The following is a 22,212-nucleotide window of genomic DNA, read 5'->3' as shown; positions in this document are numbered from 1 at the left end:
CCCCACCTCCCTTGGCTACGACAGAGTGTGTTTGGGCAGGTCTCTTCTGCCTCTGACACAGAACATAAACCTCCACTCAGCATGTGCCCATACACCTGGGAACAAAGTACGCAGGCTGTACTTACAGGTGGGGGACTCTCCCCTAGGGTCATAGCGGATAGTCAGCTGAACATGAGCTCCCAGTGCTACACTGTGGCCAAAAGGGCTAATGCCATCCTTGGGTGCATTAACAGGGGAATCTCAAGGAGGAGCAGAGAGGTTATTTCACTTCTGTATTTGGCCCTGGTGCGACCACTGCTGGAATCCTGTGTTCAGTCCTGGAGCCCACAGTTCAAGAAGGATGTTGATAAATTAGAGAGGGGTCAGAGAAGAGCCACAAGAATGATTAAAAGATTAGAAAACCTGCCTCATAGTGATAAACTCCAGGAACTGAGTCTAGTTAACTTACCAAAGAGAAGTTAAGGGGTCACTATAACAGTCTACAAGTACCTGCAAGGGGAACAAATATTTAATAATGGGCTCTTCAGTCTACCAGAGGAAGGTCTAACCTGATCCAGTGGCTGGAAGCTGAAGCCAGACAAACTCAGACTGCAAATAAGGAGTAAGTTTTTAGCAGTGAGCGTTAACTGACCATTGGAACAATTTACCAAGGGTCTTGGTTGATTTTCCATCACTGGCAATTTTGAAACCCAGATTGGATTTTTTTTTTTTTAACAGACGTGCTCTAGGAATGATTTAGGGGCAGTTCTCTGGCCTGTATTACACAGGAGATCAGACTATATGATCACAACGGTCCCTTCCTCCCTTGGAATCTATGAAAAAGCAAGTCAAATGGTTCTGAGAAGCCCAAATGCAGTCAGCTCCCCAGCTGGTGTGTATCAGCGTCACCTCACTTGAGTCAGCAGGCCAGATTGGGCTGGTGTAATAATAGTGCTTTTCATCCATAGATCTCCAAGCACCTTGCAAAAGAAGTCAGGATTGTTACTCCCAATTTACAGATGAGGAAACTGAGGCATAGATGCACAGCAACGATGCGATTTGCCCAGAGTCACGCAGTAGGCCAGTGAGTGAGCCAGGAACAGGACCCAGAACTCCCAAATCCCACTCCAGTTCTCTGTCCACTAGGCAACACTTCCTCCCTGCCAATTCACACCAGCTGAGGATCTGTCCCATCATTTGGAAAGACTTGCACATATTTAAAGCCCATGAGTTTTGCCCACCCACAGTGAAAAGCTAACATGGCAAGGACCCTCTCCTGGCCCAGTTTCACCCAGAGTGACGTACACTTCATTTAACAGGGCCAGTCCCAGAAAAGGCCTTCTTACCATGCCATGGCCCAGCAAGAAGGCTCCGTACTTCCAGACGGGCATGCTCATCACAGGAGCCTTGTCTCCATCAATTCCTACGTGTTGCCACCAGCTCTCTGGCTGCGCCAGAGTTACCGTGAGCCAGCTTGAGATGCTGCTAGCAACAGGCTCCTGTCTGATCTAGTTACAGTCCTTCAAAGAGCTTCCAGCACATAGCGCTGTTACTTCTGACCTGAACAAGTATAATTACCCACCTCTGAGTCATCACAGCCCTGTTTGATCAATGCTCGCAGATGCTCATAATCTCCCTTTGCAGTTTCCTAGCTCCTTTCAGCTAAGGACTGCTGAGTACTGATTAGCCTCACAACCCCCTGTGACAGAGAGCTGCGTTAAGAGCTCCATTTTCCAAAGGAAACTGAGGCACAGAGAGGGGCCATCACTTGCTCCAGGGGTCACAGTGAGTCGGTAGCAGAGCTGGGAGTAGAACCAAGGAATCCTGATTCCCAGACACCCAACTTCCAAGAGCAGCAACAACCTCTAGGCTGAGCAATACAGCCCAAGAGCAGAGGTGAAAGCAAGCCAGTACGGTCCAATATGGCGTACTGGCAAGAGCTGGTATGCCATGCCAGACTCGATCAGCTTCCCCAGGCTGGCGATTTAAAGGCCGGAGCCCCGGGCCCTTTAAATTTCCACCGCGATTTAAAGAGCCTGGTTGGGGCTCCTGGCAGGGGCCAGAGCCCCGGACCCTTGAAATTGCCACCAGAGCCCTGCTGCCAGCGCCCCTGGGTGGCGGAGGCAGCTCAGATAGCGATTTAAGGGGCCTTTTATATCACCACCGGAGCCCCCAGCTGCCGCTGCTATGCCAGGGGCTCTGGCAGTGGGGCTCAGGCGGTGATTTAAAGGGTCCAGGGCTCTAAAGGCCCCGTCTCTTCCAGTTGAGGCCACACCTCTTCCAGTTGAGACCATGGCCCCTGCTCAGGACTCTGGCATACCGGTAAGTCCTTTAAGTTACTTTCACCCCTGCCCAAGAGTGAGTTGTGTTTGCTTCCACTGTAGCATACCAAGGGTTAGTTCTGAGGTTGCTGCTGCCCTGGCCCCTGTCTGGGCAGGGTATAGTTGGGTTCTGTAAGCAGAAGTAGAACATTCATTCTCCCATCACACCATGCCCCCAATTGTATTGCAGGGATGCCCCAGAGCAAGCCAAATGTTGGCACCGTACAGCTGGCCAGCTCTGTTGCAATCAGTAGGCCAGATCCTCTGCAGGTGTCAATGGGCTCTGGCCGTCCATCTCTCATTAGCATGAGCTTGGCAGTGCCCTGAGAGACACAACCTCCTTTTTGCAAGGGTGCCAGCCCCATGAGGGTGTTGCTTTCTCAGCCCTGCTAGTGGCAGAATGAGGACTCGAATATCCAGGGCTGGTCTACGTCAGACATAGCCCTGCATAACCTCCCTGATCACAGACTCCTCCTCTCGCCTCCTGCCCCAGCCAAGACTATTAGCAGCTTTGCAAGCTGCAGGCAAAAATAATCCACCCTCGTGCTTCAGGACCAAACCTGCTGGCTAATGGCCAGCAGGAGCAGAGACAAGCCGCTGCAGCTGCACCACAGAGGGCAGGGGAAGTGGGACCCAGCCAGGGTTACTTTCATGCCCCAGACCCAAGTGAGGCGGGCACTACGCAGCTTCCTCCCAGCCAGAGGAGCTCGGAAACTGCAGGGAGAATCCACTCACAGACTTAGCCTGGGATGTCCTCCTCCTCCTTCCTTCCCAGCCCAAGCTTCTGTCTGCAGGGTGGTTAGATTGTAAGCACTCGCTCTGTATGTTCGGTGTCACGCACAACAGGGCCCCTAATAATGGCAATGCTGGACCTAGGGAGGGTCCTCCATTCGCCTGTATTGCCCTATGTGCCAGTTTAGTTTCCACATGCCTCAGAAGCACCAGGCAGTGACCAGCCTGGTTTAGAAAGCCCCCTGTTCCTACTGCATGAGCCTAGCTCAGGCTGTCCCTTCCCTCATGGCTGCTTTCATGCTGCTCACTCACTGGGAACAGGCTGTTCAGAGCCAGGGGCAAAGGCAGCTGCAGGAAGCTGAATGAATGGGACAGAAATGCAGCTGCCACATGCTCAGCACTCAGTAAAACTGAGCTTCAGCAGTCTCCTATCTGAGTCTCAGGCACCACAGCACAAAGCTTCTGCCCAGATTGTCCAGCCTGGGCCTGGCAGCGCTTCGGACATTCCCTCTGCACAGCGCTGCATCTGAGAGACCTTCGGTACCACGGCGCCTAGTGCTGGGAACACAGAATTCACCTGCTGGCACAACGAAGCTGAGGCTGGGGAATACACACGAGAACCTGTGAACCCGTGCATGTGCCATCCCCATGTACCCACTTGTGGCCAGGTGTGGTACTGTAGGTGGGCTCCACCTTAATTTCCCTCAGTGGGGCATCCATAAACTCACTTTAAAGAATATGGGCAAGGGGAAGCCAAGCACAAACTAACAAAATTAGCATGGGCCCTGGAGGAAGGTCTCTGAGAATAAGCAGCTGTAACAGCAGCTCATAAAGCCCTTACCCCAGAGCTCCCTAATTTAAAGTCTGCAGAACAAAGGGTGTGAGACTGGTCAGGCTGCTCTCCTGGAGCCGGAGGAAATAAAGCAATGCCCAAGCTACCCACTGCAGCCTATGTGGCTCCTAATTCCCCTCTTCCTTGCTCCGCTTCCTGTGCCTGTTTAAACAGCCCAGCTCAGAGCGGGAGGGGGGCTCCTTTATTACACCCAGAGTGGCTGACTTGGCCGTAGACGCCAGCCTTTCCTCTAGCAGATGGTATTCTCCTTTACGAACACTCCTCCTCAGGGTCTCACCAACCCACCAGATGTAGCACTGTCTTTGGCTGGGGATCATTGCATTGCATATCATAAAGATTCCCACCCGGCTTCTAACCAAGGACCATCTACCGGGTGCTCTTCCCCCAGTTCCCTCATTAATCCCCATAACATCTCGCCTTTGTAATGCTTTCGATGTAATACCTTGATGCTCCAGATGCCTTAGTGCAGTGGTCTCCAATGTGGTGCCCGCGGGTGCCATGGCACCCACAGGGGCATTTATGTGCGCCCGCCTAGCGCCCAGCAGGGGAGCGAAGCCGTGGCCCCGTGCCTGCAGGGGACAGAGAACTCCAGGGCTGCAGGCTGCAGGCACCAGTGTTCCCAGTCCCTGGCAGGCGCGGGGGCTTGGCTTAAGCCAGAGAGAAGCCGCAGCCCCGCGCCTGCTGGGGACAGAGAACTCTGGAGCCGCAGGCTGCGGGCACCAGTGTTCTCTCTCCCTGGCAGGCACGGGGCTGCTGCTTCTCTCCGGCTTTTCTGGGGCTGCAGGTCGCGGCCCTTCCCCTGCTGCGGACAGAGAACTCCGGGGCTGCAGGTGCTGGTCTCTGGCAGGCACGGGACCGTGGCTTAAGCCAGAGAGAAGCCGCGGCCCTGAGTCTGCCAGGGACAGAGAACTCTGGGGCTGCAGGTGTCGGTGTTCTCAGTCCCTGGCAGGCGCAGGGCCGTGGCTTAAGCTGGAGAGAAACCGCAGCCCTGCGTCTGCTGGGGACAGAAAAACTCCGGGGCTGCAGGCTTCATTCTATGTTAAAGTAAGAATAATAAATATATTTGGATCAGCAGTTCAACAATGTTTTACTTTTTTAAAATAAATAAGATGAAAACTGCTTATAATATTTATTTTGTAAAAACTCCTTAATTTTTCTTACAGGTAGATAAAAAAGAGCAAATTCACATGGTAAGGTGAAAGAGTAATTGCCAAATAATTGAATTAATACCTTTTACTTGTAAAATTACCCTTTTTGTCTTATGGATTCATATATTATGTAATATTAAATATGATGTTTTTCGCATTATTTAATGTACAAATACAAAATAAGCCTTGAAAAATTGTTGGCGCCCGCCACACTCTTCTGAAAACATGAATGTGCTACTGGCGACACAAAGGTTGGGGACCACTGCCTTAGTGGATACAACTATCCCCGGAGATCCAGCAGCAATACCAGTTTGTGAACAGGAAGATGAATGTGTTACCAAGCCCTGGTGGGGAAGAAAATTGCAGTCTGAGATCCTAGGAGCTTTGCGGCAGGGAAAGACCAACTGGTTAAAACAACGATGACCTTTGAAATTACATCCTAGCCCTGCCTGTCTTCTACCCCATGTCTCTCGATCCCTGGCTTCTCCAGAAATAACTCTACGTATCTTGAGCTAAAGACCCAGGACTCGATTCTCAGGACCAGACTCTGGCAGCCAGCACCACCTCAAGGGAGGGAGGAAAGGCTACAAAGGAGACTGAAGTCCCATTTTAAGCTCCCTGGTCCTTGGGCTGTTGGATCCAAGGAGTAATTCAGAGCAGCCTCAGGGCTGAATTGGATTTATTCATCTGCCCGAGCAGGGCAGAACCACCAAAGGGCACCGCCATCACAGCTGGGAAAATTGGCAGGTGAGCTGAGCGCTGGTCAGGCCTGGTGCCTTGTTGTGCATTTGAGGAGAGGCTTGGTTGTCAGTCTGCCACCTTTCCTAACCAATTGCTTCATTAAAAACTGAATGAACAGGATTGGTCTGAATTAAAGGACCCAGGACCTGCGTGCAGCCCCTTCTGTCAGTTATCGTACATGAAGCATCAGTGGTGTGGTACAAGATCCAGAGATATTTCCTACCCCAAGGAATTTATAGATGATGATCAGACCAGACCATACTCAGCGTTCGATGTGCTACGTGTTCGATAAACAGGGCCCTAAGGAGTTAACACAAAAGACCAGAGTATTTTTACCCTTTCCTTTCCATTGAAACAGGCTCTAAATACAAAGAGTAAAATAATCCTAAATTCTGTTTAGCTCTGTATTTCCCAGAAAGGGAGGAGGCAAAAGAGGATGAGAATTTAATATCATTTGGCATAATTTTTAATCTAAATTCCATTTCTTTTCTTTCTGTAGGAAGCAAACAATCTAGGGGGTTTTTGTGCTCAATTTCTTGCTTTCATAATCTAAATGAATTGTTTGCAAGTAGAAGCCAGCTGCAAAACTGACAATCCCTGATCAAATCTGCCTCCTCCCTAGTTCTCACAATCATTAATTGGCTCCTTGGCTCTGGCTAGCTAATCCCGACTGCCTCATGGCAGTTTGCAAGGATAAGATGGCGTAAATTGTAGCTCAGTTACAACAGAGATCTGACAGAGGGGCAATGGGAAGGTATTTGTAGGTTTTTATAACTGAACAGAATAAAATGGTGTTCCTTTTTGCTAGCTTTCCAACAGGACGTCCGCTGTGCAGGCGATAAACGGCTGGGAGTTGTTATTTATGGAATCCTGGCATTTTGTAAATATCAGAGGGTGACTTCCTTCCCCTGCTCCATGCAGGGTGTGCTACTTTTCTCTGCAGTTAGAAATTAATAGGCAAGATTCTTTTTTGATCTAAGATATTTATATGGATATGGTCCCATTCCCCTAGTATATGAGCGCCTCACAATCTTTAGTGTATTTATCCTCAACCTCCAGTGAGGTAGGAAAGTGCTGTTATCATTATTGTGCAAAGAGGAAACTGAGGCACAAAGACCGAGCCCCAGAAAGGTATTTAGGCTCCTAACTTCCACTGAAATACTGGGCGACCTGAAATCAATGGGAGTCAGGGGCATAAATACCGTTGAGGATCTGAGCCCAAATGAGGCTGCGTCACCTTACACAGCTGACCAGGGTGCCTTTGATTTGTCACAGTGGAGCTGTGCCCCGTCTGCCCCTGTCCCTCCCCTCCCCTCTCCTTCCCACCCACTGTGATTGCAGTCAAAGTCGGCTGGAGAGTCTCACCCCACCCCACCCCTGGCTCTTGCTCTGTTTGCCACTGTTTAGCATGGAGGCGGGAGGCCTGCAGTGTGGGGCATGCATCTGCTATGCCCATTCCCACCATGACCCCAATCTCTGCGAGACCCGTGAGCAGCACAGACACGCCAGCAGGCAGCCATGAAGCATGCTCACTGAGAACAGCAATATTAAAACAATGGGCTGGCAATGCAAACACAATGGGCCACGGCTGGTACCCAGGGCCGGTGCTCTGGAGTGAATCCCTAATTGGATCTCTAAATAATGCTTGGGCTGGGGGATTACACGACTCGTAGCCAGGCAGAAAGACACTGAGGGGCTCTGTGCTGACCGCTTGGGATGAGCTCTGCAGTGGGAGGGCTGCCTAGGAGTCTGCCTGCCGCAGCGGCTGCTTTAGCTGCTATGTCTTATTCATAAGATTCAGTCTGTCATAGGAGACACACCTCTGGTTTCTTTTTGTAATACCAAGTTAAATGGCAGCCACTGCAGGGAACCAGCACAGCAGCTTGCAGCGGGAGAAGCAGGAGAGTCCAGAGAGAGGGGGCCACACTGCAAAGCAAGAGCAGGAAAGATAGTCCAGCGAGGGTGGGAGAGCTGGAAACACAAACAGGAGCTGCCATGGCACATGATTCATCAAGTGTTTCCTTCCAACCAGGCACAGACATTCCGGCATGTTCTCTGCCCCTCCACCCAGGCCCAGACGTTCCAGAGTGTTCTCTGCCCCTCCACCCAGGCCCAGACGTTCCAGAGTGTTCTCTGCCACTCTACCCAGGTCCAACTGTTCCAGAGTGTTCTCTGCCCTTCCACCCAGGCACAGACATTCCAGAGTGTTCTCTGCCCCTCCACCCAGGCACAGACGTTCCAGAGTGTTCTCTGCCCCTCCCCTCAGGCACAGACGTTCCAGAGTGTTCTCTGCCCCTCCCCTCAGGCACAGATGTTCCAGAGTGTTCTCTGCCCTTCCACCCAGGCACAGACATTCCAGAGTGTTCTCTGCCCCTCCACCCAGGCACAGACGTTCCAGAGTGTTCTCTGCCCCTCCCCTCAGGCACAGACGTTCCAGAGTGTTCTCTGCCCCTCCACCCAGGCACAGATGTTCCAGAGTGTTCTCTGCCCCTCCACCCAGGCACAGACGTTCCAGAGTGTTCTCTACCCTTCCACCCAGGCACAGACATTCCGGCATGTTCTCTGCCCCTCCACCCAGGCACAGATGTTCTAGAGCATTCCCCACCTCCTGTCTAGGTCCTGACCTTCCAGAGCCTTCCTTGTTCTTCTGTGCAGGTTCAGTTGTTTCAGGACATTCTCTGTCCCTCCACAGATGTTCCTGAGTGTTCTCTGCCAAATCGCAGACATTCCCAGAGAGTTCTCTGCCCTTTCTCCCTAGGTGCTGTCTGCAGGCCTCTCTGGCCCCCTGGCCAGATGCAGACCTCCTGGAGTGATCTTTGCCCCTCTCTTTGGAATAATTACTTAACTGGTTGGAAGACTTCAATTTCCAGATAGCTCCCTCATGTATTTTCACCAGCAGCTTCCTCCATAACGGTGCTCATTGTCCCTGGTGAATCCATATTGCAATCATTAGGGCTCAGCCTCATCAGACAGCCCGGTGGCTGCTTCACATCTCTTACCCTTGGGGGCATCCTGGTATTGAGGGGGATATTGTTGAGTGTTTGTCTCTCTCTCTCACACACACACACACCCATACCCCACCCTTCAGGCCCTTGCTTTATTGTGAGCTGCTTTTTAGCCCACATCTGTCCTTTTTTCAATCACATTCTCCTACTGCCCTGGGTACATCCCCTTAATTGCCATTTGTTTCAAAGCTGTACGTGGCTTAGGAGCATGTCAGAGATGGGCCTGTAGCACAGGAAGCCTATTTATCAGTTGCAGGGACAAGGCTTTCCAAGGGAACTGGCAGTCCAGATTCTACCTCCTTGCCATGGCATATAGCTCAAGTACACTGTACCCTCCAGTCAATACATGCTCTGCTACAGGCCTCTTGGACCTTACCCGTAAGCTCCATTCCACATCATTATAAAAATCCAAATACCTTCCTGCTCAGGACAGCAGCTTTGTCTAGTGGTTAGAATAGACGCTGGAAAGCTGGTATGGGGGGTCTAGTCCTAGTTCTGACACTGAATTGCTGGGTGACTTCCCTTTTCCATGCCTCAGCTTTCCTAGCTGGAAAATGAGAATAATAATTATGGTCAGTGCTTGAAGGTGACATGCAGAGGGGGGAAAATTGGGGCCGTGTCATTTTTTTGGTTTCTTTATGGTTTATAAAGAAGGCTTGAGAGAGTTTGAAGTTTAAAACATATGTAAGAAAGAGGGGGATTTTGCCAGTGTTTCTCCTTAGAAATATCAAGAATATCCAGTCATCTTCCCTTTGGTTTTGTTGGGAGACTTCCTGGATGATTCAGAGATGGGGTCTGGGAGGTTGACGTAGCTGAAACTGTGTTGAATCCTTAACAAGGAGCACTAGCGTTTGAGGTCAGTGGGAGTGAAAAAGGCCCAAAGAGCTTTCAGCGGAAAAGTACAAACTGCTTCACCTTCTCAGCAAATCAGCTTTCATTTCCTTGGTTTCATGATGTCACAAACCTACCCATTCCCTAGTCACCCACAGAGTGTCCAGGGGACAGAAGATCTGAATTTCTAATGTAAAACAAAAATCAAGAGAATAATTGGTCAGCCTTTCTGTAAACACAGTAAAGAACCAATGAAGGCCACAAGCCTGGTTGTTTTGCCTTTTGCAGGTCACCACAACAAATAACACACCAAGTAATGAAAAGACTACCTCGCCTCTCAGAGGGTTATGGGGGCACTGCTCCGAGATTTCCAAAAGAGAGTTGTTATCAACATGCAATGTGTTATTCAGATACTTACTGTAGACACTTGGTTCCCCAGGAGAGGACCAGAAGGAGGGCAAAGTGTACGTTAATTTCAGATGCCAGCAGTCTACTTTGGGAGAAACAGCGAGATGAACAGTGTGTATTGATCTGTGAACTAGATGAGTGACCCAGCCAGGGGGCAGATAATACACACCGACCCACCCCATTCTCCACAGCTGGAGACTAGGATTCACTCATTCTTCCTTTTATACACTACCACTGTCAAGGCTCCATGACCTAGGTGCCAACCCTCTAGCTATGCAGAAGTAGAAGAGAGTCTTCCATGCCACTTGTTAAACAGTCATAGATTTCAAGGCCAGGGAAGTCCATCATGGTCACTTTAGCCTGACCTGCAAAACAGGGGCTGGAGAATTTCTCCTAGTCGTTCCTGCATCTAGCCAGTGACTTCGCGCAGAGGTAATGCTGCTGAGTGGGTATTGCATTTACCCCCGTAACTCATGGAAACATGACTGAATATGGCACTCTGACGGCTTGCTTCCTGTGACTGCTACGTGGTATTTATGCGTCATTTTTATAACGTTAGGTAAATACTTTGAGGTAATAAAGAAACAAAGATGTATTCCACATTCTACTGGCTAACTGAAGCCAATTGTATGGAGGGAGAGGTGATCCTAAGGACACATCTTCCAACAAAGATGCACAAGGTCTTAAGGGCAGAACAATCTGCCATTGCACATGGTTGTTAAAATAGTCTACACAGCACACTGAGCCCAGACTCAAACTCAGGTTCAAGCCCAAGCCCCCATTCCACTCACATAGAAATTAGTCTGATGCAGGCCAACTTCTCTTGACTCAGGCCCATTGATGCTGCTAGTGGGTAGGTCAGAGCCCAAGCACTTTGTAGTGTGGACTCGGCTCAAGTCTGAGTCTCGGGGTTGGAGAATCTGACACTATTCCACAATCCCCTGGGGCTGGGCTTCCTAGCCCTTCAGTTCCAAAACTTGCCACTCAGTACCCAGGGAACCGGAAGCATCTTAGGCAAATAACACAGGAATGCAGAGGCAAGATTAGAAAGGCAAAGGCACAAAATGAACTCATACTCGCTATGGGAATAAAGGGAAACAAGAAGACTTTTTATCAATACATTAGAAGCAAGAGGAAGACCAAGGACAGGGTAGGCCCACTGCTCAGTGAGGAGGGGGAAACAGTAACGGGAGACTTGGAAATGGCAGAGATGCTTAATGACTTCTTTGTTTCGGTCTTCACTGAGAAGTCTGAAGGAATGTCTAATATAGTGAATGCTTACGGGAAGAGGGTAGGTTTAGAAGATAAAATAAAAAAAGAGCAAGTAAAAAATCACTTAGAAAAGTTAGATGCCTGCAAGTCACCAGGGCCTGATGAAATGCATCCTAGAATACTCAAGGAGTTAATAGAGGAGGTATCTGAGCCTCTAGCTATTATCTTTGGGAAATCATGGGAGACGGGGGAAATTCCAGAAGACTGGAAGGGGGCAAATATAGTGCCCATCTATAAAAAGGGAAATAAAAACAACCCAGGAAACTACAGACCAGTTAGTTTAACTTCTGTGCCAGGGAAGATAATGGAGCAGGTAATTAAAGAAATCATCTGCAAACACTTGGAAGGTGGTAAGGTGATAGGGAATAGTCAGCATGGATTTGTAAAGAACAAATCGTGTCAAACTAATCTGATAGCGTTCTTTGATAGGATAACGAGCCTTGCGGATAAGGGAGAAGCGGTGGATGTGATATACCTAGACTTTAGTAAGGCATTTAATACGGTCTCGCATGATATTCTTATAGATAAACTAGGAAAGTACAATTTAGATGGGGCTACTATAAGGTGGGTGCATAACTGGCTGGATAACCGTACTCAGAGAGTAGTTGTTAATGGTTCCCAATCCTGCTGGAAAGGTATAACAAGTGGGGTTCTGCAGGGGTCTGTTTTGGGACCGGTTCTGTTCAATATCTTCATCAACGATTTAGATGTTGGCATAGAAAGTACGCTTATTAAGTTTGCGGACGATACCAAACTGGGAGGGATTGCAACTGCTTTGGAGGACAGGGTCAAAATTCAAAATGATCTGGACAAATTGGAGAAATGGTCTGAGGTAAACAGGATGAAGTTCAATAAAGATAAATGCAAAGTGCTCCACTTAGGAAGGAACAATCAGTTTCACACATACAGAATGGGAAGAGACTGTCTAGGAAGGAGTATGGCAGAAAGAGATCTAGGGGTCATAGTAGACCACAAGCTTAATATGAGTCAACAGTGTGATACTGTTGCAAAAAAAGCAAACGTGATTCTGGGATGCATTAACAGGTGTGTTGTAAACAAGACATGAGAAGTCATTCTTCCGCTTTACTCTGCACTGGTCAGACCTCAGTTGGAGTATTGTGTCCAGTTCTGGGCACCGCATTTCAAGAAAGATGTGGAGAAATTGGAGAGGGTCCAGAGAAGAGCAACAAGAATGATTAAAGGTCTTGAGAACATGACCTATGAAGGAAGGCTGAAGGAATTGGGTTTGTTTAGTTTGGAAAAGAGAAGACTGAGAGGGGACATGATAGCAGTTTTCAGGTATCTAAAAGGGTGTCATCAGGAGGAGGGAGAAAACTTGTTCACCTTAGCCTCCAATGATAGAACAAGAAGCAATGGGCTTAAACTGCAGCAAGGGAGATTTAGGTTGGACATTAGGAAAAAGTTCCTAACTGTCAGGGTAGTTAAACACTGGAATAGATTGCCTAGGGAAGTTGTGGAATCTCCATCTCTGGAGATATTTAAGAGTAGGTTAGATAAATGTCTATTAGGGATGGTCTAGACAGTATTTGGTCCTGCCATGAGGGCAGGGGACTGGACTCGATGACCTCTCGAGGTCCCTTCCAGTCCTATGAGTCTATGAGTCTATCTTCCTCATACAAAAACAGCTACTCGGCATTTAACTCTTCATTTCCACATGGAGTACTCAACTGGAATAGCAAACACAGTCAACGCTAATGTGTATTAGCTATGACCAGCAGTAAGATGCATAAGTACGTAAGCATCAAGCACACTGCTAGATGGCACAGGAATACAGCTGGATTCTGGTTAATCTCTGGGGAAGGGTGAGCAAGACATTAGACTTCAGCAAGAGCACAAGGAATGATCATGTGTATGGAATAATCTCTGAATGGCTGGCAGTGTTGAGGGTTGACCGGACAGCAGATCAATGCAGAGAGCAGATTACGCAGCTGAAGACAGACTACTGCAAAGTCAAGGATGCTAATGGCACCTCTGGGAACTCCCATCTTCCCACCTCTTTTGTGAGGAATTTGACTGGATAATGGGAACTTCACCAAGCACTGAGTCCCCTGTGGTGTGTGATCCTTTGCTGAGCAACCATGGGGACCTTATAACCCTCCATCACAGGCATCACCAGAGGAGAGAGCCAGCTGCCAGATGAAGGACAAGAAGTGACCCTAGAGCTGAGGCTGGTAACTGAAGAGGCTATGCCACCAGAGCAGCCACAGGACATCCTGGGTCCACACTCAGAGGACCTTTTGGGGGATGGCTCTGGGGAGTATCCCACTGCAGAACCAGCATCAGCACAAATGTTGGAGCTGGGAAGTTTCTCTCGCCATGCGTCTTTTTATTAATATATGGATGGGAGGGTGTAACAAGTCCTCTGCCCGCCCCTCTTCCTGGGGCCCACTGGCTGCCCCAACAAAACTCAGAGAGGCCTCTAGTTCTTCAGCATCCATGAATTTATTTACACCAAGTTCTCCCACCACCAGTGATATACTATATACAACTTGCATGCCTTACAATCTCCTCTTCCACACAGAGTCTGCCCTCAGCCTGGAGACTGACTTTCCCCTGGCCATTCCCCTGTCTTCTGGCTGCCAGCCAGCCTTTATAGCCCTTGAACCCTCAGGCCTGCAGGTACTGCCAGTTCTAAAGGCCAGGCACCAGATTTCTCCCCAGCCTCAATCTATTTCCCCTGACTGAGGCTGGCTGAGCAGGGGCTAATTAGGTGCCTTTGCACCAGCATCCTGCTACAGAGGGATTTCTAGCTTACGGGCCTATGAAGTTATTAATACACCCTGGGATTTTTGCGTGCTTCTGTTCAGAGTGGACCCGCTGCCAGTAGATCAACAGCGCAAGCCAACAGGTATGATCAAAGGGCACTGCCAGTCACTATGAGCCAGATCATGCACCAGTGAATTCAATGGGAGTTTTACCATGGACTTCAGTGGGAGCAGGAGTAGAGCCTATGTACCTTGCTTTGCTTGCAGACCAATTGTCCACATATAGCCAGAATCTGGTGTCCCTGCTAGATAGCTGCAGGGAGTGCAGTAAAACCAGGCCCTCAGAAATAAAACTTGCACTAAATACCAGCAAATAACTGTCCTCCTTTTATGTGCCATGATGCTGTGAGTTAGCACACCGGAATTGTCCTTGCTGTGTCTGCAACAGGAGATTTAATCAGGTGTGTTTGTGTGCATGTGTATAAATCTCAGGCTGACAAAGGAACATGAGGTCTCTTCGGCTGAGAAGGGAACATCTGGCAAGATTCTTCCCAAGAGGGGCTTGGGCTTGGCCAGCTGGCCCCCAGGAGACTGAGGGCCTTTGCAGAGGATGCAGGTGATAATGCAAAGGACTCACTGAAAGGACTAAGATAGTAAATGGCGAAGGAAGAGGAAACATGCTTTAGATCACAGGCTATTGGTAAAGTAGAATGAATGGCAGGCGACTGTGTATTGGGAACTGGAACAGAGAGAGATGTTAGTGTGAGGGCTGGAACAGAGGCAAGCGGACTTTGAGCTATAAGACTTTTAATCCTGCTTAATCAATAGCTTTATCCTGGCTAGCGGGGTTTTGTAGAGCACTCAGCCTGCTCCTGTTTTATTCAGCTTCCCTTTTATTTACTGTGGGTCTCTCTCCATTCTCTAGCTCCTGTGTCAAATAAACAGACTGTGATTTATCCTCATTGCAATCGGTGAACATTGTTGAGGATAATCAATGGCAGGGCGTTCCTGAGAGAAGGGAAACAGAGCCCAGGTGAGTGGGGCTGGAAGTACTTGCCTGAGCTCTTAGTTAAAGACAGCTGAGGATAGCAGTTGATCATACTCCTCTTGGTCTAATTCTCATTGCTTCAATGGGAGCAGGAATGCATCGTAACCCTTACCCCAAGTGACTAAAATAGCCCTATGGGAATCTTCAGACATTCAGAGTAATTATGAGAGGGCCTCAAATGTTTAATTTTGCTGCAGTATAAGGCTGATTCCTCCCTATTCTTGCCATAGCCCATCTCCCCTGCCTGCAGCTGACCTTCGACCCAGACAAGAAAGCAGCAGGCCCTTCCACAAGGGACAAGCTGGTGATTAGCAAAAACAGAGTCTTCTCCCAGTTTCCTTTGGGGAGAATAAGATGGGTCCCATGTACCCATTCAAATGGCTCCCGGGGAATAGACAGAATAACAAGCACAGAGAAAGTTCTACTCTTTGCATGTGCTCTGCCTCCAAAGTGTTCTCCAGATGGAGGAATGCTCTGTAATTTTCTTTGTGCTGCACAGACAAGTTCCCTTTCAAATCAAAGCCCTCGAAACCACAGCTCCTGTGTTGACTGATTATTTCTCTGATCACCCCCTACTTCAATTTAGTGATGCAAATACCACACTCTGGGCTTGACATTTTAATAACAAATGGTTACAAGGCTGTTCTACCAGTGGAGTCCTGAGGGCGTGCACCTGTGCTGATACCCGTGATGGGATTTGCATTTGGGCTGGTCAGGAGAACAGAAAATCCTGGCTAGGAATCCTGGGTTTCGATGCGGTAGAAGCTGTCAGTTGTTAAGGAGTCAAAAAGGCAACAAAGGAGCTCTTCAGCCTGAGGAGAAAAGAAAGCAGGGTGAGGGCAGGCCAGCTTTAACTGTCCGTGTACTGGGTAATAAGTGTATCTGGGGCTGAATCCATCCTGATGCAGAGGTGCAGATTAGCCCAGCAGAAGGGAAACACCCTCCAGTTAATCAATAGCTTTCAATGAAAGAGGAACAGAAATGACACCTACAAGGTGCTGAATGGGAACTCATCTAAATACATCCCCTAGGCTCCTCCTCCTCCCATCCCTTCCTTCCAACCCCAACCTGGCTCTCCTGGTCTGGCTGGCTGCCGTGTGGGTTTGTTCCTGATGTTTCCCAAAGGAATGAAGAGGGACAAGTTGGTGGCAAACAATGCAGTCAGGTCACCTGTATGGGGAGTGGGACAGAGGGAGCGCCTGTCTCATGGACTCCCATCCAAGTCAGTGAGGGCATGATGGGGCCTGAAGAAGAGCTAGGAGTCAAAAGGTGACATTCTGGGCTGTGCCTTTCAGAGGGGCATCACAGAGCTCATGGCCCAGGGGTTGGTGGGGGCAGCTAAACTGGCTTTAAGACACCTTAGTGCTTTCCCCATCCTGGCTCCCCTACAGCCCCCAGAGTTACAGAAAGACCTCAGGGTTTGTCTACATCAGGGCTTGGCAGCCTTTCAGAAGTGCTGTGTCGAGTCTTCATTTATTCACTCTAATTTAAGGTTTTGCGTGCCAGTAATACATTTTAATGTTTTTAGACGGTCTCTTTCTATAAGTCTATAATATATAACTAAACTATTGTTGTATGTAAATTAAATACAGTTTTTAAAATGTTTAAGAAGCTTAATTTAAAATTCAATTAAAATGCAGCGCCAGGACCCGGGCAGTGTGAGTGCCACTGAAAATCAGCTCGCGTGCTGCCTTTGTCACGCGTGCCATAGGTTGCCTACCCCAGTCTACATTATGGCAGCCTCTTGGGGCTGCCCTATGGACCACAGCGCTGCCCAGCATCCCTGCAGTGCTACATGCTGAGGCTCCCCACAACATGCCCCCAACCCTGCCCTTGACATGTCCATATGCCAGGTATTGTGAGGAGGTCCTTGGAAGATAGCACTGTGACTCTCTTCCCTAGGGCCTGCACTAGGGGAATCCTTCTCCTGGAAGATATGGGGTTTTTAGAGCCCCTTTACAGCAGTCTGACCCTTTCACCTGGCACAAAGAGGCTGGAGTGGGTGTGAGGATCTCCCCACAGGGCTTTGGAAACAGTCCCCCTCTCCCCCCCGCTGCTCTCACAACCCCAGTCTCTTTACTTGCTAGTACTTTTTCCCTTCTATTCCATGTCTGTTATAGAGTTTTTCTGATGCAGCTGAAGGGAGGGAGAAGCTAGACAGTCATCTTGGCTGCCGGTTAGCAGCAGGAAAACTCCCAGGGGGATTGGGAGCCAGGCAGAGCTGGGGGATTAGAACTGCCAGTCAGAAGAGGCAGGTTTGCACATTCTCTGTAAGTTACTGACATCTGTATAGTGCCCAAGCAAAGCTTCGCACTCTGACTGGCTAACAGCAGCTAGATCAGGGTGCAACGGGGCACCTACCTGGCATACAGCTAGTAAGAAATAACTGTCCGTGGTTATGCAAATCAGATGGCCAACATCAATCACAGTGCACAGAAGTGCATAACCAAGGTTTAGGTCATCCTAGCCCGACAATTCAATTTCAGTGTGATATATACATACACGTAACCATGTGCTTTGTTAAACAGAAAAGGCAGCAGAATCCTATAGAGAAATAGCAGGAAGCTGGGCATGCTCTCCCCACATATTTGAGTGAGTCTCATAAAACAATGCAGCCGCCACTCTCTTTTTGGAGCAGTGCAGTACAGCTGCCTGGTTTTGGTATACAATCTTAAAGGGTAACCTAATGATTCATAGTTAGGACAGCTCCATAGGTAGGATATCTCCATTAATCATAATCATAATGCCTTACACAGAAGGCCCATCCATGATACTAGAGAGAATTCTTTTCCAGGTGTCTGGCTGGTGGTTCTTGCCTGCATGCTCAGGGTCTAACTGATCGCCCTAGGTGGGGTTTGGAAGGACATCGCCAGATCAGACTGGCAGAGACCCTGGGGTTTTTTCGCCTTCCCCTGCAGTGTGGGACACTGGTCACTTGCTGGTTTGAACTAGAGTAAATGGTGAATTCTCTGTAACTTGAAGTCCTGAGGACTTCAGTAACTCAGCCAAAGGTTATGGGCATATTACAAGAGTGAGTGGGCAAGGTTCTGTGGCCTGCAGTATGTGGGAGGACAGACTGAATGATCATGATGGTCCCTTCTGGCAGTGCTGGGTTTACAATGGCACCAGTGGCGCCTTGGACCAGGGTCCACGCTCAGAAGGGGCCTGGCGTGCTCTGCTTGTACTGCACCCTGTGACCCTGGCAGCCTGCTGGCCCCCCACACTCATCACTTGCTTCTCTCTTTCCCCTGGCCGGACCCCAGTGCACCTCCAGCTCCGGACAGTCTCTGCTTCCCACCACCTGTGGGGCCCTGCCTGTCTCCCTGGAGCTGAGCCACATGGGACTGGTGCAGAAGCCTGACCAATCTCGGCCAATTGGGGGGGGCAGTGTGGGGGGTTTGGCTAGGCCCTTCCAGGCAAGTGGGTCCCGAGGGAGCCCAGACAGTGCCACTCCCGAGGGGCTGGAGTGATTCCCTGCCCTGGGACCAGCCCTGGCTGTGCTGCCAGCTCAGCCTGGCAGACACAGTCACCTCCCAGCAGGGCTGATGAGCGCGGCCGGAAGGCAGGGTGCGAGGGAGTGGGTTTCTGGGAGGTCTGGGGGAGGTCCTGGGCTGTGAAGGGGCAGAGAAGATCTGTGTGTGTTGGGGCACTAGGCAGTGGGAGTTCTGTGTGGGGTGCTGGGCAGTTGTGGTGGGGCTGTGGGCAGGGGGGTGCTGGGCAGGGGTGGTGTTGTGCAGGACGCTGTGCATTTGTGGAGGGGAACTGGTGTGTGTGCGCGCTGGGCACAGTGGGTCTGGGGAAGGCTCTGGCCATAGAGATTCGGGGGGGGGGGGAGTGTTGCAAAGGGGCTGACTTTCTGATTTCCCCACGGTGCTTGACCCTGCTCTGCTCCATGCCCTGCCCCAACTCCACCGTTTCCCCGATGGTTCCATCCCGCCCCACCTCTTCCCGCCCCCGCTCCACCCCTGTGCCACCTCTTCCTGCTCCATTCCAGCCTTCCCTTGAGCACCCCCCCACCTTTGCTCCGCTTCTTCCTGCCCCTGCTCCTCTCCCTCCCCAGCCAGCACCTCCTGCCCGCTGCTGAATAGCTCATCAGCGGCAGGTGGGATGCGCTGAGAGGAGAGGGAGGAGCTGATTGGTGGGGCTGATTGTGGGTGCTCAGCACACACTATTTTTTTTCTGGGGGTGGTCTGTGGGGTGTCAGCGCCTATGGGGTGTTGGGCATGGGGGCTGCATGGTATGGGTCCACCCCCAAGGGGAAGGGGCATGCTGGCAGCATGTAAATAGAGCCCTCGCACTGGGCTGGGCAGAGCTGGGCCGCCCCTGCCATGCCATGCCATGCTCCATTGCCCCTGGCTGGTCCCTCGCTCTAGGCACCGGTCTTCCTGCACCACGCTCCATTGCCTCCATGGGGGCCCACAAATATGTTTGACACCGGGCCCACAAAAGGTTAATCTGGACCTGCCTCCTGGCTTTTAAGTCTATGAGACATGAGCCAAACAGGCAATCCCTTTTCAGAACTGTACATGGCTTAGCACCACTATCGAAGGCTGCAGCTCTGCTCACGTGATCTGCTGCAAATCTTATCTCCTCTTATTTAGCCTTCTGCCTGACATCATATTGTTTCTCATTAGATTTGGCCTGGGAGGCCTGGTTGGCACTTCGTAAATTCATAAGCAAGGGACTAGAAGGTCAAACATGGTTCCCAGGGACATCCTTTGAGGCAGTTTACACTAATTTTTTCTAGGAGTTTGCTCCTCAGGTTTTGCTCGGTCATTTCTCAGGGCAAAGCTGAAGGCCTCATCGGTAAATTCCAGCGGGCCTGCTTCTGCTCCCACTGGAATCAATGGAGTTTTGTCCTTGCCTTCAGTGGAAATGAGATTGGGCCCAATATGCTGAATGGTGGAGAGGCTGAGTTGGTCACATGTATAGCAATGGAACTTGTCCCGGCACAGAAAGCATCTCAAGCCTCTTCATCATAGGCTGAGTGCCCATTTATTGGCACAAGACAGACGAGATTTTATGTCAGACAGTGACAACCAACATCGTTTCCCAAGCAAATCAGAGGGCATCCCAAAAACCAGTGGGCATCCCAGAACTGTTGTCCTGGCACATTACATGGCAACAGTCAAGCACTATTGGCAGCAGCAGGTACTATGGTGTCAAACACTCGTAGCCAGCTTCTAACGATGGGCTACCTAAGAACTGGAGTTTGCAGACCTTCCCAGGCTTTGTAGCACACTCTCAGTGCAGCATCAAGGGACCTGCACTGCCTGTCAGCGGCAACACGGAGCCCCTGGTGCTGGACACTACAGCTTTACAGTGCTGATTGTGGGAGCTCCCACCTTGGCAAGAACACTGACCCAGGGGCACCATCCCAGCTATATCTTCTGAGGCTTAACCCTTAGGCTGCTGGTGCTGAATGTTGATTTTGGGGAAAATCTGCCATCTGTTGTCAGCTCCAATGAGAGCTATGCCGTGTGCCAACACATCTGACACTCTCCCTTGCTTTTCCAGATGGGCTGATTTGCTGGCTACCATTTCTCATGAGGTCCCAGCTCTTTATACCCCTAAACCTCCTTGTTCAGCCAGCACTCTGCCTCCAAAGCTCTTGTCTAGTTTGGAGCTGCTTGACACAATCTCTCCCTGCTTGCAATGTGCTGTTGAGAAAACAGTGAGCCAGCCCATCCTTTCAATGGTTAATGAGCTCACTTCCCTTCCCCCGCCTGTATCAGAGGGAGGGCTTCTAGAATTGTAATGCCGAGTGGACAATTTTCTATCAAAACTATTTTTTGATGGAAAATTAGGCTTTCAACCAAATGAAACTTTTCATGAAAAGTATTCAATTTATGTACAAAAATGTGCTGTTTTGCCAAAAGGACAAAATATTTCTATTCCAAATGGCAGCGCGGTGCCTCATGGAAATTGTAGTTTGAGAGCCTTATGCTCCCATTCTCTTCCATGGGCTGAGATCTCTGGCCAGACTACATCTCCCTTGATGCACCACTGCCAGGGACTCCCATGATGCACCACTCCTTCCCTCATCAAGAGAAAGTTTAATTTTTGTTAAATTTTCCACGAAAAATAAAAACTGTTTTCTGACCCGCCCTACTTAATCTATAGCCAGCAGAACAAAATGGAAAGAAAAATGGCTATTTACGTGGACCAGGGCCTCCTCCACTTGCCTGTTTCTCCGTTTGGGGATACAGAAGATGCTGCATGCAGTTCAGCACAGCCTGCTTCTGCCAGCGGCCACTGGGGAGAGAGAAAAAACAGCAAGGGAGAAGCAAGTGTTACTCTGCTGTCTAAGCTCTCAGAGCCTGCAAATGACCTAGCTGAGGGGAGGAGTATGTTCTTTGCCAGCAGCTCAGGCCATGTGCATCTGTTGCTGAACTTTTTTACACAGATAAATCCAGGGTTTTACAAAGCTTTGTATAAATGGATTGGGGCTCTTAAAATATAATCCTTCAGACAAACAGTAATGTCCAGTGATGTAACAGAGTCTCTGGGGCAGTGGGGTATTTATCTCTGGTGGAAAGCAAAGATCTCACACAGGGAAATTCTAAAGGTCTTAGTTTTAGCTTTTTCCCAAATACCCAGGCCTTCTGGAGCCACTCTCAGAACCAAGAGGCCTCCACTAGTCCTTGCTCCTCCCACCCTCAAGCCCATCAAAGCCCGAATCAGCCAGAGGACAAGGACTAGAGGTGCTGGGTGAGAGTTTCCAAAGCACCTTGATTTAGGAGACTGTCCCCAGTGGAAATCAGTGAGGCTCTTTAAGTCACTTGGCTGATTCCCAGCTCCCACAACTAGGTACTGAGTGTGGGTGACAACCTCAGGCCCCCTTCATAGTTGGCCAATGTCTGCAAATGGCCTACCGATGTATTTTGAAAGATCTGATCATTTTCCAGCATTCTTGTGAGCAGTATTCTGATGGTGTTATCCAAGCGGATGCTACACACAGGGGCGGCTCTATGTATTTTGCCACCCTAAGCACGGCAGTCAGGCAGCTTTCGGCGGCATGCCTGCGGGAGGTCCACCGGTCCTGCACCTTTGGCGTACCCACCGCCAAATTGCCGCTGAAACTGCGGGACCAGTGGACCTCCCGCAGGCATGCCACTGAAGGCAGCCTGACCGCCGCTCTCACGGAG

General features: G+C 49.8%; 2 protein-coding genes across 9 annotated transcripts in view; both read right to left on the bottom strand.

Moving 5' to 3' along the window:
- XPO6 (exportin 6) overlaps positions 1-22,212 on the bottom strand; it is a 453,699-nt gene that overhangs the window by 309,627 nt on the left and 121,860 nt on the right. The window lies entirely within an intron of this gene.
- Positions 15,085-22,212, bottom strand: part of DNAAF8 (dynein axonemal assembly factor 8) — a 155,524-nt gene continuing 148,396 nt past the window's right edge. For 3 of the 7 annotated variants that reach the window (XM_050968041.1, XM_050968040.1, XM_050968045.1), the window contains 2 exons: positions 21,250-21,319; positions 15,088-15,876 (listed from right to left, as the gene is read on the bottom strand). In XM_050968041.1, coding sequence (XP_050823998.1) covers positions 15,799-15,876; positions 21,250-21,319 — 148 coding nt within the window. In that variant the 3' untranslated portion in view covers positions 15,088-15,798. Of the gene's footprint in view, positions 15,877-21,224; positions 21,320-22,212 lie in introns of all 7 variants that reach the window. The other 4 variants (XM_050968046.1, XM_050968042.1, XM_050968050.1 and 1 more) reach the window with 3 other exon arrangements.

The sequence above is a fragment of the Gopherus flavomarginatus genome, chromosome 9 (assembly GCF_025201925.1).
Source record: "Gopherus flavomarginatus isolate rGopFla2 chromosome 9, rGopFla2.mat.asm, whole genome shotgun sequence".
Taxonomy (NCBI): domain Eukaryota; kingdom Metazoa; phylum Chordata; order Testudines; family Testudinidae; genus Gopherus; species Gopherus flavomarginatus.
This window is presented reverse-complemented; position numbering and strand designations above follow the sequence as displayed.